This window comes from Macrobrachium nipponense, chromosome 1 (assembly GCF_015104395.2).
Source record: "Macrobrachium nipponense isolate FS-2020 chromosome 1, ASM1510439v2, whole genome shotgun sequence".
Classification (NCBI taxonomy): Eukaryota; Metazoa; Arthropoda; class Malacostraca; order Decapoda; family Palaemonidae; genus Macrobrachium; species Macrobrachium nipponense.
The window spans coordinates 110,660,824-110,680,932 of NC_087200.1; the positions used below are offsets into that span (position 1 = coordinate 110,660,824).

General features: G+C 33.8%; 1 protein-coding gene across 20 annotated transcripts in view; it reads left to right on the forward strand.

Annotated features, from left to right (window-relative positions):
* The window catches only part of LOC135219556 (synaptotagmin 1-like), a 175,872-nt gene that overhangs the window by 113,765 nt on the left and 41,998 nt on the right, over nucleotides 1-20,109 (forward strand). For 10 of the 20 annotated variants that reach the window (XM_064256411.1, XM_064256409.1, XM_064256413.1 and 7 more), the window contains 3 exons: nucleotides 4,172-4,213; nucleotides 5,542-5,592; nucleotides 15,552-15,695. In XM_064256411.1, coding sequence (XP_064112481.1) covers nucleotides 4,172-4,213; nucleotides 5,542-5,592; nucleotides 15,552-15,695 — 237 coding nt within the window. The remainder of the gene's footprint in view (nucleotides 1-4,171; nucleotides 4,214-5,541; nucleotides 5,593-15,551; nucleotides 15,696-20,109) is intronic. The other 10 variants (XM_064256418.1, XM_064256424.1, XM_064256422.1 and 7 more) reach the window with 3 other exon arrangements.

Sequence of the window (20,109 nt, forward strand, 5' to 3'; positions counted from 1 at the left end):
TTTCCTTATCGTTATTAGTAAAATAATACGCCAGCCAAAGTAGATCATGAAGACGAACCTTTCATATCAAAGTAACTATTGGAAAAATGCTACTGCTGACGGCAAAAGCAAGACTTCAATAAACGTGCAAAGTTATATTTTATTAACATATCATATTGCATTCATTTTCCATTTATAAATAAATAAATAAAACTTCCTACCGTCAACTAGACTGATATTTATGCTGTAGATGATTCTCGAGGCATTTTCTTTCAAATGAAATTCCTCATTCTTCTTCAGAAGCAAATCAGACGATTTTTCACTGACGCAAAAGTCATTTTTGAAATATAAAGATGATGCAAATATGATGAAAATTGACTTCCGGTATGGCAACTTCTTCCTGTTTCACCGTAGACTGCAAAAGTACAGGAAAACGAAGTGAAGTAAAAAAAAAAAAAAAAAAAAAGAAGAAGAAGCTGCAGTATCACTCTTAACGTTAATGCTTTAGCCCCTCATGTTTATTAACATATGATGCTATAAATATAACTGTATGCAAAGACGCCATAATTTATCGGTAATTTTTTTAAAGGATCACTCAGTTGTTTAGAGGTAACATTCGAAATAGCTTATCTATATGCTGAGACTTATTATTCAAAATTGCTGAAATATATATAATTTAAAAGGTGAATCAAACACATGGCTATGAGATTCATTTGTTATGAAAAAAATATAACGGTGAGGAATTCATAGATGTCAAACCTCTAAATACGGAATCGTTTCCATTTTATTTATGCTGATAATATTCTTTGATTATTGCATGCTTTTCACGAAATCGATTTATTTACTGCTGCACCTTTACTACATAATAGTTCTTTCTCCCAAATGTGTTTACCATTATATTTACATATTACAATGATTTTGTTATTTATTCTATTCTTATTTCAATTTCGCTTTATGCTCAATCCTTCAACATTTTTTAAAATCTTTTCTTCTCTGTGTTCATGCGATCTATTTGTTCAGTAATAATGGTGAAGAGTTGCACAAGAGGTTTTATGATTAGGGACAAAACTTTGTCACACATTCTAATCAAAGTACTGAACTTTGGCTAAAGGAAATTCTGAATAATAAGTGACCCCGAATAAGAGGGCCTTTCTTTTCAACCGCTTGAAAGGAAAGTAATATTCAATGAAGTGCTTTTCGCTGATCCCATTGCCGGAGGGAAGGAGGTTTCGGAATGATTCCAGAAGCGTGAGTGATTCCTGAGGAGGGAAGTGTTCCCATTAATAGGTTGTTTTAAACCGACTCAACATTAATTGGGCTTTTCATTTTTTCTGAATTGAAGGAGCGGGTTTTCAGGCACAGAACGATTTCCAATTACCCAAAATACAGGAATGCTTCTCATTCAACTGCAATCTTTACTCAAGTAACGAAAACCATTTCACAAAACCTCCAGCCACCGAAAACGACAACAGGTCATTTTCGTGCAGGTAATGATGGGTGTCAAGACCAGAGGTAATAAGAACACTGACAAATGTTTGCATCTCTAAAGGAAGTTTCCATTCTATAACCAGTTATTAAACGGTCTCGAGGAAAATTGTCGCTTCTAGGGATGGTATTTTCTTTTACAGGATATATATATATATATATATATATATATATATATATATATATATATATATATATATATATATATATATATATATATATATATATATCTACACGTAAATAATTAATAGCACCCTCACAGCTCTTGACGAGATCGGTAATTGGGTGCTTTAGTTATTCAGAATTTCCAATGTTAGCCTTTACTACAGCATGGTTTTGAGTCGATGTAATCGTATATTTAAGGAGCACTGCAGCACATATAATTAATTCTGCATGACGGTCATTCTGCAGTTGCAATGATGTCCTTGAATGAAGTATTATATCTAATGATTATCGTAAATGGAGTATTTATATTTATCTAAAAAAACGCTAATAAAGAAAAAGCTGTTGATGAAATAAATATTGCATCTCGTCATATTATACCCCAACTATTGACGAAATACTGTGAGCAATTTGTATAAAAAATAGATTCTCAATAAATATCTTTTGATAAAAATGCATATAATGTTATAATAGTAAAAGATTGACGACCACTGAATTTTGCAACACATTTCAATGCAACTTGGGGTTTTTGATCGATTTACGAGTTACATTTGAAGAGAAAGAGGAAAGAATAGAACACTTTCAATTTCACCAACATTTTCTAAGCTATCTATTCACTTGCACTTATGCAAACCTATAAAACAATTTTCAAGACTTCTTATTGTATCCTACTTCTCATTTATTTGTGTGCATGTACTATGGAAAGTAAGTCCCTTAATAATGAGGAAAAAAGAGGTTTCAATTTATTTTCTAACAACCGATTACTCACCTATTCTCCTCCCTTGATGTTCATTATCCCTAAAAGAAAGTCAGTCCAGGCAGCTTTCACTGACATCAGTTATCACTTATGGGACCTTTGCTTTAATCTTACCCAAACAATGATTGCTTGCATCTTGAAATATCCTCTGCTAATCGGAAAATACTTTTTCAAATCTTACTCATATGTTATTGTTGTTTGATAGATGGCCAATAATTCGACACAAAATATTTGCAGCCTCCAATTTACTGAAAATACAATCATTTCTATTCAATGTCATATGCAAATCATGGAAGAATTATTTCTTGTATCATACTTTCATACAGTAGATTTTGAATAATCCGCTAATTATCTAGATTTCTCAATATACTAAATAATTAATAAATGGATAAATCTTGCTAGCCATATTTGAACCACATGACAAACATAGATCTAACCAGAGGTTATTTATATAGACCAAAAGTTCTACGTCACTTTTGCGTAGGGAAAGTTTACAACTTATGAAAAGTCTCAGAAAATATTACCACTAATACTTGAATCTTGTGAAGTATTTCATGTTATAGTAACTAAATCTGAGGGCAAATTATTAGACTCTAGGGCTTAGGAAACTCTTAAGGATTAGCTAAAGCAACTACATACAACCAGATAGTATTACAGGACACTGATAAGGCGCGTGAACAATTAAACTGAAACAAATCTATTCTGCGAGGAATGATCTATGACTGACTAGCAACTGAAAACCGATGAGACGGAAATTTTTTAACCGATTCATACGGTGCTGCAGACCCATGAATATGACTGGTGAAATTTAATTCTATAGAGCTTAGAAAGTGTCCTGGTTCAAAGATGTTACGGAAGAGGACACTTACTGAAAATAATACTGAAAAAAATGACCTACTTCCAAAATAATAAGCGTCTATGGCTTCAGTAGCGTACAGGTGTGAGAAATTTTATTTGCATAACCAATTGAGTAATATACAACTAGCTTTGTGTCGAGATCATTCTCATTTGGAACGAAGGACATGAAACTATTACACTGGGAAAAATTTTGATGATGATCAGAAACAAAGACATTCTTTAGAGCAGCCAGTGTTTGCGATCATCAAAATGGTACGGGATGAAATAGGAAAGTTCATAAGGAAGTAAACAGCTGGAAAAGGTTAAAATTTTAAATCTAAGTCATCAATTAACGGGAAAGGATTTGAGTAGATAAGACTGGTGCTTACAAAGTGCTGTATAATAACGAATTACAAGAGTAATAAAGGAGTTCAAAATATGGGTGGCAAATCTACACGTAGATTTAAAAACTAAAATTGTACTTGTGACAACGGTGTGAATAGGCACAAAGTAAATAACCAAAATTTTCAACTTACTTGAAAAAATTATGCTAAATGAGACATATTACTACACAAATGTTTGGTCCGTCACATCCTCAAAATACAGAGAATGGAGGCTGTATAGTAGGGTTTGAAACTATATGATATTGAAAATTATTTAAAGACTTAATTGATGTATTATAGATTTTTTTTCATGTTCATATATCATACGTCTGTATTCAATAAAGCACTTATTTTACTATCTAAGGAAATCATCTTCATTTTGAATATAAGATTGTGAGTGGGATTTGTCAAATCAGTTAACAATTCGGCAACGTTGCTACAATGAGGCTTTGAATTCTGATAATCATGCTATGTTATTTTGAAAATGGACGTATGGTTTATGACTTGCATATATCTATGAAAGTACCCAAAAGTAAAATAAAATTTTTCTGCAATTTCATCTCAATAGAAATAAAAACGGTAGAACCGACGATGGGTATTACTGAGGCCGGTGAGTAGATTAAGATTATATGATTCCATATATATATATATTATATATATATATATATATATATATATATATATATATATATATATATATATATTTAAACATTCAAAAGACAAAGTGTGATTTGTTGTATGCAATAATCCTATAGTCGCTCATGTGTATCTTAGGCCTGGGTAGCTTGCTATAACTCAGATCGCTATATCATATTCTAAATGAACACTTGAGCGATGTTTCTTGATAATTCAATCTTAGATTATCCCTTTTCCAAATCATAGATGATAATTAGCATGACACTATTTTTCATACTGCCATGTTTATTCCCTTTTGACACAGATACAATTCGACACTTATCTGGTTGAATTACGAAATGAAAATATGCTATTTCATTACTCAAGTGTCATTTTAAGATAGGTCAATTATAGTGTTAGTAAAGAAGGCATCAGGAATTGTCATACTGGAAAAGACGGAGCTGCCATTTATTAATGTACCTTCAGAATTTTTTTTTTTTATGAAAAATAACGAATAACCTCAATAAAGATAAGAAAATTAGAAAAAATAACTCATTATTTATATTATGCTATCAAAGATTGTTTTCGCCCTAACAATTCAATATCGTGGATAACGATTTCTTGAAGAGGTCTTCCAAATATGAAATTTAACGTTCTTGTATATAATATCAAAACTGGCATTCCAAATTCGTCATCAAATATTCCATGCAACAAAATTTCTACCATCGACCAATAACGATATCTGACCATTTATGAACTAGTTTGCCTTACATATTCTGAAGTGTTCATCGTGAAATAAAAATCAGTAAAAAAAAATCATTTAATTTCAAAACCGTAAAAGAAAGATCACATTTCCAGTATGGGAATGTTCCCCTGATATGACAAGAAAAGCATAAAAACTTCCCAAGTAGTCAAAGTAGTGATTTCATCTTGACGAAGAATCCTCCCGAGCTGTTAGAGAAAATTCTGTGTTGATTTGCTTCTTACCCTTTATATATTTTTCCCCTTAGAATATGTCATAGTGTTAAAGTACAAAATTCAATATTATGCTTCATTAAAGATAAAGAAGAAAATGAATAGAGTTAAGAATAGACCACATTTTCCCGTCAGATTCGCAGACCAAGTTTGCAAACCTAATGGATTCCATTCAGATGAACTGAACACATTTGTCATTCCAACTGCCACAAGTTATTATTGATTTGAAGTCAGTTAGATTTTCCCTTCACCTTCCACTGATTTGCTCTGTCTCTCCAAACTATAGTTCTGAATGTAACGGTGTTTTGAACCTCAATTATTTTTTTTCTCATAATTTCACCCGAATAGAAATGAAAACGGTAGAGCCTGAAGAATCAACGATGAGTTTTACAGAGGCCGGTGAGTACATTACATGAAATATTATATCCAAATACTACTTATGTATTCCAAAGACAACGTGTGGTGGTCTTGCTGTGTGCAATAATCCCATAGTCGCTCATGTGTATTCTAGGCCTGAACAGCTTGCTAACAATTGAACTCGCTATTCGTTCGTATTCTAAATGTACACTTGACCGATGCCTCTTAACAATCCGAACTGTTTATCCTTCGTAAAACTGCAAATAACATAGAGCATGACAGTCTTGCCTCTCTTTCATTGTGTTCTTAATAAACGCAGTTAAAATCCCGACGCTTATCTAGGTCGTGTTGGAAAGAACAAACAGAATTGACAAAATTATGTCATTACTTATAGCATCAGTGAAAGTGGCAGAAAAATCAGGAATTTGTCATACAGGAAGGTATCCCGCCACTAATGAAAAAAATAACTTTTCCATTTTTACTTGTAAATTATTGGTATATTTCAATTTAAAAAAACGCCAGATTTACAAGCAGCTGAAACTGAAATACATTGTCCCAACTATTTTAAAATAATGAAATCAAGTAAACTTGACTAAACGTTACCTAACTTTACAGGAAACTTCTTGTTCATTTGCACAAAATACATAAAATAATGGCAATGGATGAATAACAGAATCATGAATTAAATCAAACCAGTCTTGTCGAAAATATTTACAAAAGACTATTATATATAAAAAATCATGTCAATGAAAATTTAGTTTAGTGAGGAAAATTCAAAAGTAAAGCCACACTGACTGACCTTTTGTTATCATTTAAATGCAATTTCCAGTATAGCAATAATTCCCTGATCAATTATGGAAAGAGAAAAGAGGAAAATGAAAGAAATACAAGCTCTGGTGGATAAAAGGTAGAGATTGCTGTGTTAATATTTGTTCAAAATTGGTGGATATTGTTTGAGAAATTGCATATTACAGAATGTTTAAATAGAAAAACAAAGGTGATACGAAATATGACAAACTTGTGATTACAAATTCACAGAAAAAAACTAAAATCATTTCAAGACTGTTTAACCATAATAATTAAATGTTCTTATCATTTTTACTATAATAGAAAATTTACTTTTAATTGCATTTGATTTTTTGCATCCTTCTAGAAATATTTATTTGTTACATTTTCAACCATTCATTCCCATCTATATTAAAAATAACCATTTATCTCTCTAAGCATATACTACATGTTCCCCATTAATTAAAACATTCTTTAATGATATAATATGTCCTTCATCCTCTTTCGAGTTCTGCTCAATTCTCTTCTAAGGTCCCCCCACCTTTATCCCATAATACTGACGATAACCAATTTGTGATGACTGATATTGATTTCTTCGAAAGTTGTAGCATACAATCATTAGTGTGTGGCAAATGGAAATGCCTAATAACTGAGCATGCCGAGGGTTTTATGAAAACATTATTTTCGTTAAAAAATCAAGACACCAAACGATCAAAGATTCAAACATGATTAATGTCATCAACAATTACCAAAAATTAAAAATGAATTAATTTCATTATCGACATTCTGCTATCTCAAAGATCTGAGTTCACATTCTTCTCTTATTCGGCATTTCCGCCAACTAAAAATTAGACTGAGCATGAACAATACTAACATGATTGGTAGACTGAAATACGTTTGTTTAATTTACCTGTGCATGCCCTGACTTAGAGAAGGGGGGTCATAAATGCCCTGAATGAAGTCCTGATGTTGCGCATGAAAGTAATCAAAATGGTGGTGAATGAGACGAATACAAGAGAGCATGATGTCAAATACGTAACTAACTAATGATGTACATATATATATGTGTACACACATACACACACACACCACACACACACACATATATATATATATATATATATATATATATATATATATATATATATATATATCATTCAGCAGGGAGCGTAAAATAAGATGGAACTGATCAATAGCATAAAGCGGTTACACCTTTACTAACACTACAGTAAATATTTCTTCGAATTTACCAGATTTTCGACAATATTGCTCAAGACATTTTGTACTATTTTAGGAAACCAATTACTGCAGTGTGATATATTTATATATTATATACATATGCATACATATATGCATATATATATATATATATATATAATTTATATATAAATATATATATATATATATATATATATATATATATATATATATATATATATATATATCATACACGCAAACTATACGGTTTAATATAATTGACGCAGACCATTTAGCTAAGACGAATAATCAGAAAAAATGAAAATGGTCTTGCAGTCTGAAGAAAAACCCGTCTGATCACTTTTCCTCACGGTACCTAATCGTACCTAATCCTCAGAGTGGGCATTTTCGGCCAAGAAGGTTCTCTCTATCTCTCTCTCTCTCTCTCTCTCTCTCTCTCTCTCTCTCTCTCTCATATTTAAAAAGGGGAGCCAGAACGCCTGAAGGAAAAGGCAGCTTCACCAGACTATCCTTTTCCACAGCTGTGAATCTGCCATCTTGGTCAAATTGAAAAATGAATGCCCTGTGAAGTCAGACTCGGAATGGCTGCAAGACAGAGTATATAAAAGCACTGAAAACTGTAGAAACTCTAAAAGTCTCTGCCATACGATAAATAACAATGAATGAAAGACTTGCAGACGATGAGGTTAAAAAATAACCCGTCTAATAATATTCACAATATATATATATATATATATATATATATATATATATAGATATATATCTTATATATATATATATACATCGAGCTACAATGTCCTTTAATATCTAATTCGCTCATATATGCTTAACCTTCGGTTAAGCATATATGAAAATATATTAATTCCGAGGTAGAGCGAATTAGATATTAAAGGACATTGTAGCTCGATGTATGTATATGAATCACGGTAATGTGATATGACTTATGTAAAATGCTACGTGTTGTCAAAAGCGCTACTTAACTACCGGAGTCGAGGCGGGTTGATGTTGTCTCCAAACCAACGAATACTTCAGCGCGAGGAAGTATTTGAGGTGAGAGACGACATAAACCTTTAAGCCTCCCGCGGTTGGGTGGTACCGCTTCCACTGACGGTCCTGGATTTATAATGTACCTGCGTTCGCGCCCAAGTACAGGTAAATCTATTATCGAGAAAAAATTCCCCTTCGGTTAAGCATATATGAAAATATATTAATTCCGAGGTAGAGCGAATTAGATATAAAGGACATTGTAGCTCGATGTATGGATATGAAATCACGGTAATGTGATATGACTTATATATATATATATATATAGTATATATATATATATATATAATATATATATATGTAATCGCATTAACTGCAAATGTCCCATGAGCCGACGAATTCTTATCGACTAAAAAATTCACCTTCGGTTAACAGAATACGAAAATATATTAATTCCGAGGTAGAGTGAATTAGATATTAAAGGACATTTGTAGCTTAAAGGTTGTTTATAAATCACGGTGATGTGATAAGTCATATTATATAATGTATTTATATATGCATGTACATGCCAAGACCAGATAGTGACCCCGCCGAATGATTTCATTGATGGGAATGATGAAACAATCGTTAACAATGTATAAAAGAACTCCATTTGCCTTCCAGAAAAGTTCAAGGCTTCCACACGAAAAACTCACTGGTACGAAGGCTCATGACTCAACATCTAAAGGATTAGATCGGAACACGGAATCCCAGTGACAACGTTTTGGAGAATTTCCCTCAAGAGAATTCTCCTTTCCTCCCGTTACCTCAAGCAAGAGAGAGTGCGGAGGGAGGCCGGCTGGCTGAAAGATGATGATGCACGATCGGACCGCGGAACCGTAACTTAACACTGACGAAATGCGAGGGATTACCAGCCTGAATGGAGAGAAAATGGCTGGGCTGTGACGAGGGCGCGTGTGTTTGAGGCTACGAAACAGCGAGTCTTGAAAGATTTACTGTCAGGGGCTCGAAAGTTGGATGAAAACTTGGAGGAGGAATAGAAGATTGGGTTACATTAAAATAATGGGCTTGGGATCGAAAACTTTGGTGCATTAAGGAGATTAAACCACAAAATGTTGGTCTATGGTTACGTTATAAAGATTCAGTCATGGGGATACAAGTTTAAGGAACACTGATTGCTGGCATTTAGGGCCTAGAAAATATTCTTTGTAAGCCTACGGCGCTCATAAAGAGGATATGACCCATGCAGACTATGGAAGATGGGTTCAGTGGGAGAGTAAAATGAGAATGTGAAGAAAGAAAATTAACATTATATTTTAGCAAATGAAATATATGCAAGGAAGCCAGCATAATACAATTCATGGTCTACGATGGATATGAAGATAAGGTATGTCACAGGAAACACGTCACAAGAAGGAAAAAGCCACAGAAAATAATCAGGATAAATAAAAGTTACCCTACAAAACACCTCAGTAGCATTTCGATCCTGAATTTCCGAACAGGAAGAGACAAAGTTGGACACAAAATGAGATTTCTGAGAAAACCGGAATTTGCAACAACAAAAAATTACAAGCACTGGGAATGAAAGGTACATACAAATCATAAAATGCAATGAAAAATGGCCACAGCTACATAATAATAATAATAATAATAATAATAATAATAATAATAATAATAATAATAATAAATAATGCCGTTAAACGTAAAGGAAACGCAGGAATTCGGGAATCAATAACCAACTCCCTTATGGGAAGAAACCTCACGGCATTAAATCCAATTGGTTCTTGGATACTGGGGAAGGAGCAACAATATATCAAGAGCAATATATCAGGAGAGCAACCTCAATATTGGCTGGGAGCCATATTGCTTCGCCATGATTACGCGTCAAGAGACTGAAGACAGTCGTGGGGCCCTCAAGGACGAAGAGTCGCTTGTCCTAAAAGGCCTCACCACACCCCTCCCTCTCTCCCTCCCTTCCCTCCCTCTTTTTCCATCTTTCTCTCCCTTCCTCAAATTACTCGTGGGTCTTCATCTATCTACCTCTATTAACTTTTCATTACCTTCTGAAAGACTTTTTTTCTGCGAGAAATTTCTTTAGGATCTTCAAGCAACCTATACCAACACTTTCCGGTTGCTCATGTTTGCCGCTAAGGTTGATTGGTGTAACAAAACCACTCTATGATAGTGACAGATTTGAATTTTTTCTTCTTTGGGAGGGGGTTGGGTAAGGAGGCTATCGCTAGTGAATTACAAACGAGGTAAATACTAAAAGCAAACCTGAAATTAGTGTAATGGTCGTGTCAATGCCCCAGATTACAATAATTCACGCATCTCTATTAAACAAGAGCGACATGAAATATCATAAGAGATGAATTTCTTCATTCAGCCGAGAAGGCAGTGAGTAAAGAAAACCACTTCATGATTGAGAGAAAATAAATAACACCTTAATTGACAATAATAACATCAGTCTGAGGCAGCTTTAATAAGATCCAGAAGCGAGTGGGTCTCTCCTCTATTTTTTCTGAGCTACTGAATTTGATCTCTCTCTCTCTCTCTCTCTCTCTCTCTCTCTCTCCGTACGCCCCTGCGCTAGTGGATTCACCTCACTCCTCTTAGAATGGAATAGGCATCAACCAGGGCTTTCACCACCCCTTCCCCCCCCTACTAACCCCCTCTTGTACATGAGCCGAGAATCTATCACAATCTTCTCTTCGGTTGTGACTGAAGCAGCTGACGTCTTCAATACATTAATACTGAAATGTCTTTTATTTGATTTGCACACTAGGAGTTATTAATTCAGTTGTCCCTTTTTGCCATTTTTATACATATTTACTATATGTAGCACTTAAAAAATTCAAAGGAGGGAAGTACAGAGAGAATCCATACTTCTCCTAATCACATTTACTGCCAGGAGAAGTAGGCCTAATAAAGGTACAAGGACTAAATTAGCTAATCCGTTTATCACAACGTGATTCGGAGAGAAGACAAAATTTCTCTTCGTTTGTACAGAAAAGTCAAGAGCAACTTCTTGATTCATTCAAGTATAGCGTCCACGATAACACAAAGTGTCTTGATATAATATATATACTATATATATATATATTATATATATATATATATATATATATATGTGTGTGTGTGTGTGTGTGTGTGTGTATATATATTAGATATATATATATATACTATATATATATAGGTATCATATATATATATATATATAATATATATATATATATATATATATATATACATAATATTGAAAGTCAGCTATTTTCATGACATTTGCTTATATTACTTATCCCAGAACTTTACTGTAATAATGAATATCAGTTCACACCTTAAGAGATAATGACGTCCTTGGGTTTGGTAATTTAATTTTAGAGCTACTGAAAGTATAATGATAATACACAATTCGAACAGAAGTTCAAACTTACTGTATCTACATATTATCATCATTACTCTTATTCAAAATGAAAAGCGTTCATGTGAAACAAGCTTACAAAGGGAAAAATGCAGGAATACAAGTAAGAAGGTGTAACAAGTAAGTGTAACTAAGGCAATGGCGATTTAAAGTATCATTTAAACCCCTTTTAAACGCACGAGCATCGCCATCAACAGTACGTCCAGAAAAGTCCTTCCAGAAAAGTCACTCCACATATCGACACCAAAAAGGAGTGAAGATTGTTAGTTACGTGCCTGGAAGGCAGCTAAAGGTCTGCAAAACGAGTAGAACGTACTAAATCTTGGAACGAAGTCAGAAAAGCACTCATCGAAGCTACTTGAAAAGATCATGGACGAAGGCTAAACAAGATACAAGATACCTTCCGGCGATGGTCTACGTAGATCCTCAATACCAGAACTGAGGGAAACATTTCAGTAAAAGTGGAACCAAAAAAGATCTGAATCAGGTGGCATGAACATCATTTCTTTAGGGATGCGAGGCCATGCATCCAATGCCTAGTTTCTGGCATCAGTCCATGATAAATTTCTAAAGTGCTATAGAGAAAGACGCTTGTGGTGAAAGGTAACAGCAAGTAACGGCCAATATTCTTACAAAGTTTATACTTTCGAGCCTAAGTTTTGCCAAGCTCAATGCATGAATAATATAAAATTAAACAAGTCTGGATCAAGAAACAAGCATCCAATGTACTTACACCAACTTGAAGGTCAGAGGTATGGTAAAATACATCAGGTCAAAAACACATTTATGGCCACTAGTAGTCTTAAGGCCAGTGTAATACAATTTTCAGCACGAAAGTCCAGAATTCACAGAAAAATATAAAAATAGTTTGCTTAAAGTATATCCTGTAACTTCCAACCTTGTATTTATCTATCAGAGAAAAACAACAAAGGAAAACAGAATGTCAATAAACATAATACAAGTTTAGTAGCTTTTTATTTTCTTATTTTTTATCGTTCTTTTTTTTGTAGCGGGATTGTGTTCGTAAGATCCTTGTACATATCCGTCAACATCTGTCAGCGTTGCGTGAATAAAATAAACGTTGTTATGTCAATTGTGTTTGTCATTTGAACTTATTTGTCAGCGATGGAGATAAATTTGTAGAGCAATATTGTACGTTATTATCTGTGTGTGTATGTATGTGTGTGTATATAATTATATTATTATTATATATATATATATATATATTATATATATATATATATATACATATATTCAAGTAATCAAAGTCCACAATTATGTAAAAGTGTATTAAAAATACATAAAAGACGGGAGCTTTCGTCTAATTGATCAGTAGACCTCATCAGCCGTACTCGATCAAGTAGACGAAAGCTCCCGTCTCTTTTATGTATTTTTAATACACATTTTACATAATTGTGGACTTTGATTACTTGAAGATTTTCCAGTCACGTTATGTGATTTTTTTGAGATATACATATATATATATATATATATACTATATATATATATATATATATATATATATATATATATATATATAGTCCAGAAATTCTCAATTGCTAAATGTCTGTTTGAGTGTTCGTGAAAAGCTGTGTAAATAAAATACTTGTGTTATTGTATAAGTGTAAACAGATGAATGTTTAGGTGTATTTGTTTCATTATTGTTATTTGTTTACTCTGCATTTATTGACAATGTTTGTCGTTTTTAACGTTTGTTTGGCATGTTTTAATTAGAGATGCATGAAAATATTCACAGTAGCTCCTAGATTATTATTCTTATTGTTATCATTATTATTTTACCCAAAAAATTATAGTTTCTTAATAACGGTAAAATGTTTTCATTCCCATTTATTCTGCATGTCTTCTATCACAATGTCGCACATCAAGTTGAGGAATTTTACTGCACTTGCTCTATGATTTCAAGATGTCACTGTGTTAACTTATAATTTCATTATGATCACCGAGCCCCTTTCAAATCTGCACAAGTATTAAATATTGTTTTTTGCACTACACTACTAAATTAGAGATTTTTTCATTTCACTTTAAATATTTCTCTTTACTTTAGCTTTTTTGTAACTATCATTTAATCTAAAGTTAACTAATACTGTATCAGACACATTCGAAATTCTGTTACTTCTCTCTTTCCTAAAATGCATATCCATTATAACCTCTTTTCAACCCCCCACATCGTTAACCCTCCATTAATACTTAAAAGATATAAACAGGACACACACAATAAGTGGCCTGTCCCATACTTTATCACTTTTTATCTTTACCCTTTTCGTTCTTCTTTACCTTCTACCTCAGTGTCTTGGTACTTTCCATCACTAGGGCTGGAGATTATCCCAAACAATTCCTAAACTCAGCTGGAAAAGATTCCTATGATTATCTAGTAGAGGAGGTTTATTAGCTTCCCTTATGCAACCATTCTGACAGTAAGACATCACGTCTTATATATATATATATATATATATATATATATATATATTATATTATATATATATATATATATATATATATATAAACATATTAGCCCCTTCTAACTATTTCAGTTTCTATTTTTCACTGAGCTTTTCTTCTTTCTATTCAAGAGTAAGAGATTTAATGCCAAAACCCAGCTAATCCCTCACTTCAATTTGCCTTAAAAGGGTCTTCTGAACGTTTTCTCCAAGAAACCTACTTCTTTGCCATAATTCATCAAACTTTCTCTAGCTAGGTAGTATCCACTTCCATCGGACTATCGTTCTTTCTGTTTTGACACTAAAGAGAGATACAGCTCTTTGTTTCACTCTTATAAAGATTTCTTCCTGTTTTCAATCTCAGCAGAAAATTGTACTTTCATTTAGAAGACTCCACTTTTGATTACTATTTCTAATAACGGGAATTTTGATTCTAAGCCTCTTTTCTATATACTTTTTCCCTGCCCTACATGATATTCTGTCCTTTGAAACTCCCAGGCTATCCTTCTAAGACTCTTTCACAGTCCTATCTTTCATCTAGAGGAGGCTCTCTCTTTTTCTCGTGATAAAACTTCTTATACTCTCCCAGGCCTGCCTCCACTTCACACAAAATTTTGGGACCACTAAATTTTTAGATATTTCTGAGATTTGTTCTTCTTATCACACATCTCTATACTTAACACAATATCTATCATCTTCCTTCAACTTCATTTATCTGTTACATTTACCCTCACTGCCACATTGCATGAAATGAACCCTACATTCATTGAATTACTTTTCTAGTAACCCCGCCCCCTCCAACTATTACAAACAGGTGTATTTAACCACTGAATGAAGCCAAATCAACGTGACATCAATCAGACAATTTAAGTTAAAGAAATCATCTCATAACAACCATCCATGTGGTTTTAGACCCCTCCAACCATCCCATCATCATTCCCCTCCACATTCGAAGGATGAGAACTGAAACCCCACTTTTTGCATCCAAATTGTGGAGAAGAAACAATAAGAAGAAGAGGAGAAAGGATCATACTTAACACCCTAGGTATGAATTCTAAGGACTCGAGATTTAGCTGTTTCTTCGTGCCATGGGTATTTTCTGTCCTCTCTAATCTTCTGACTCTCCCTAACAGATATACCCGAGGCAGAGGAATTGCCCACGGGTCCGCCTACCAAGTCAACAGGCGAGGTCATCCAGGAGGAAATGATGGAGCAGGCGGGCATACTGGCTGAGAAGATGGGCATGCCCGTCGAAGGCCTCATCGCTATTCTGGTCGGTAAGTCACACTTCAGGCTTTCTTCAATTGAGTCTTGTATCCGCAAAAATAACTTGTCTGATATTTTTTCCTCCAATTATCACATATAACTTTTAGATCTATTCTGTGGTCACTGAAGCTTTCTATGGAAGTACGTCGTTAATACCAATATTCTTCAAAATGAATAACATTTATAAACATTACAATTCCGTGCACTTATAAGCTATTAAAAATATTATGGCTTTATTTTTCACCCTAGAATTTTAGTAATCTTATTATCAGCGTCCATATGTCACAGGGATTCATTTAGCTTCATATTCATTCTGGTGAAGTCACTTTTGTAATCACTTTTGACTTAATAACTAACAATAAAAGTTTCTCCAAACCACCTTTGAATGTTAAGCGGCAGTTTGTACAAAAAGTGTCATTCCTCAACTTTTCCTAGATGATTGAGAATTACTTCAGGTACCATCATTCTTTTGTTAGAGCTGATGTTAAATAATTATTCCTGAACACGAGTCTACTCCAATAAATATTAGTGTTGTCACTTCTAAATTGTGAACTTGTAAAATAAGTATATACAAAATAATTCCTATTCTATGTCTTATTATTGCGATATAATGTCGTAGAGAACACGTTTTTATTGTTGTCTTACCCGATTACTAGTTAACGATGCTCCTAGGTCTGTAGTTAGACTAGAAAAATAAACTTGCTAATCATTTCGAAAGACAAAAGGGGAGAAAAAGAGTAACATCGCCGATCATACTCAATTAAAGGACACAACAGTATTTATTAATGATAAAAATATTATAATTGAGGTGTAATCGGAAGAATAGTGGGCCGCTGATCATCATTTCTAACGGCATGACGACAATTACGCCGACACACTTCTCCCCCAAAAGAATCAGAGAGTCACAGAGAACCAAAAGACTGGAAGTGTTTGATAAAAGAAGAAAAGATTTAAAGATTCTCCCACAAAGGACTTTTCTACCTGCACGTGCTTGTGCGTGGGCTTTCCGTTTTGTTCAGCCGAAATAAAAAAGGACGTGGGCGTCGAGGGTCTCTCTACCAAACACAGAAAAGGCTTGGGAGGAAACCCGGGTCAAGTGCTGAGATAAGGTCATCGATTTATGGATTAATATGTTAACCTATATCTGAATAAGGAGTTGAAAAAATAAAACCTGAGAAACATGTTCCTGTTCAAAATTATTTTTGGTGGTGGCAGATAAAAACCAAAGTGTAGGGAAGAGAATAGGATTCTTTAACAAAAACAATTAAAAATTTAGTTTCGTGTTTTTGTAAATGGTTATGATGTCCCATTACATTAGAACCACCGTTAAGTTATCTAAACATTTTGAAGGCTGGGAAAAATAGGCTATAAAAGCTGGATAAATAGCATACAGAAAATACATATAGGAAAATGCAGTAGCATCGTTTATACATGGCCATGAATACTGATTTAGTATACAAACATTTAAGAGAATTTTATAAGGATGACAGGAAGCGATGGTAAACATCTAGTCTAATGAAAGTGATATGCAAATAAAAACTACAGTGTAAACTAAGTTCTTAAAGTTTCAATAAAACCTATGGTATGAATTAAATTGTTAATGTTTAAATTATAACTACCGTATAAATCGACTTCTGAATTCATTAAATGAAACATATAACAATAGTGATTTAAAATTAGTTATTTACTGGAAAAAGATTGAAATCACAGAAACAGCTGCCAGAGAAGACTGGACCGATCATGACTAGCCACAGCAAGAGATAAAGCTGAGGTTAAAATATGACTTACGAAATAATAATTCAGAGATAACAAAAATAATGCAAAATCTACCAAAGTTGTCAGTGCATGCAGGAGTGCATACGAATCCTGCCAATCATGACATACATGATACATGCTGTTTTGGTGAACAGAACAGAAAAAAACTTTGAAATTTCTGCTTTTTTGTGAGATGCGTTAAAAAAAATGTGCGCAACAATCCAGCAGAGCATTGCTCCTAAAAAGGCAATAAACAAAGGGTGAAGTATGCTCAAAATGAACTGTATAAAAAGTAAGCTTCTGATATACATACGCTTTAATTATGGTAAATCAAACTAAAGGGAAATAAAGCTGACTTGCAAATGTATGCAGGATTTTCTAAACGTCTTGTTTGTCTCTGTAAAAGCTCAAAAAAGAAAATATACGCATGATATTAAGATGAAAAGAAAAAAAAATCGGTATACAGGCGAAAGGCAATAAATGCGGTAATACCAAAGAACAAGAAAGAACAGTTTTATTAATTATGAGGTCAATACAGCATGAAAACTGAACGAATTGGAATTATGTTTTGGCAAGAATCAGATTGCTTCTTCTACTAAGACAAAATTATTCTGAAACTGATTATAAAAGTGTCTTTTATTGGTGAAAAGTATTTGCAATAAACAGGAACAATCAGTCCCTTTTATAAGATGTAAATGTTTCATGGAAAAAAAGCACAATCATAAGCAAAGTTGCTGTGAGACCTCCTGCTGAACTAATGTAACAATGGCGTACGGATATGAGAACTGCCAAGAGATGTAAAGCAGGCAGATGGACACACACACACAGATACCACCACACACACACACACACACACACACACATATATATATATATATATATATAATATATATATATATATATATATATAAGAAAAGTTTACAGTTCAAATTTATGTTCCACCAATCCAGAGTGAAATGAAGAGGGGGGAAAAAGAAATAAATGGATGCTGAGAAGTATAAGGTCAGGGCCATTATCTAAAAGGTCATGATGACCTAGAATACGTTGAAAATTGATGATGACCAGTTCCATAATGCTGACATTAGAAAAGTCGAGCAACATGAAGATCAGTAACTCTGAAACTCGATAGGTTTGTGTGGATTAAGCAGAATCTCAGACATGGAGAAAGTCGGGTTTCAACACAGAATAGCTCGCCTTCAAACAATTTCAAAGCAAACAGACTTTTGAACATAAAACAAAACAATAAACAATAAAAATTCATCAACAACCATCTTGCTTTAAATATATATATATATATATATATATATATATATATATATATATATATATATATACTGATATATATGTATATATAAGATATGTGGCAGGCTTCTGTACACTTCAAGCAAGCGTATGATAACATCCATAAAACATAAATGTAGAATGTTATTGACGAATTCGGTATAAACTTGGTAAAAGTATGCAAAAGGAATACTAAGAGTTGTGTCCAAGTGGGAAGGATAAGGACAGAATGTTTTAAAATAAAAACAAGGTTTGAGACAAGAAGCCTTCTGTCTCCAATGTTGTTCAATCTAATCTTGAGAAAATAATGCGGAGTATCGAGCAAGTGGAGGGTGGGTCATCTTGGAGATACAAATGGCAAATTCCTTGCATCTGCAGATGTTGACTTCTTAGGTACAGATATACAAAATATAGGACGTGTGTATATACCATTCAAAGAAACTGCTGCCAGAGTGGAACTAGAGATCAGTGGAATAAAACCAAAATGGTGAGATTGCCAAGGAACAACCAACAACAACAACAACAACAACAAAACATAGGAGATACTGAGAACGCGCGGAAATTTAAATATCGAGGAAGTATGTTAACATAGAGAAAAGAGATGGCGAGAGGAGTTCTGGCTAGAATTACAGCAGGGAACAGATGCTTTTTCAGCCTACAACACCTTATAAAGGAAGAAACATCACAAGGTCTACCAAATTAAGAATTTACGAAAACGTTATCAGACTAGTAGTATGAGATCTGGACAATGACTAAACGTCAAGAATAGAGACCACTAGTTTTTGAAAATAACATTTTGCGTAGAATAACAGTTCCCACTTCCGATATAAATAAAGGTGTTTGGGGAAGACACAACCCTGAAATGAGAGATTTAACCAGACAACCGCTAATAACTAGCTATGTAAGATCGCAGACGATACGTTAGGCGGAACATGTGGTTAGAATGGAAGATTGCCTAAAGTGGTTATGGGAGGATCAGTGGAAGGGGAAGACCGGTGGGGAGACCGACAATGAAACGGAGAAATAATGTGTTCAGAGATCTAAGAGAATTGGGAGTGGAAAGCTGGAAAGTTTAACAGAAAAATGAAAAGGACTGCTACAAAGAGTAAGAACAAGAGAGGTAAGTTATAGTAGATTCACATCAACCGTGCATTTGATGTGTAGGCCAGTCTCTTACGACGCTCCTGATTGGCCGTTGATAAGTCAATCACAGGGCTGGAAAGCTCTCAGTCTCTCTCGAGAGTTCACATAGGCAGGATGAATGTTCCACCTCTCCTGAAAGACGCATCCCTCAGGAGAGGTGGAACTTAGATCCTACCCATGTGAATTCTCGAGAGAGATTGAGAGTTTCCAGCCCTGTGGTTGGCTTATCAACAGCCAATCAGGAGC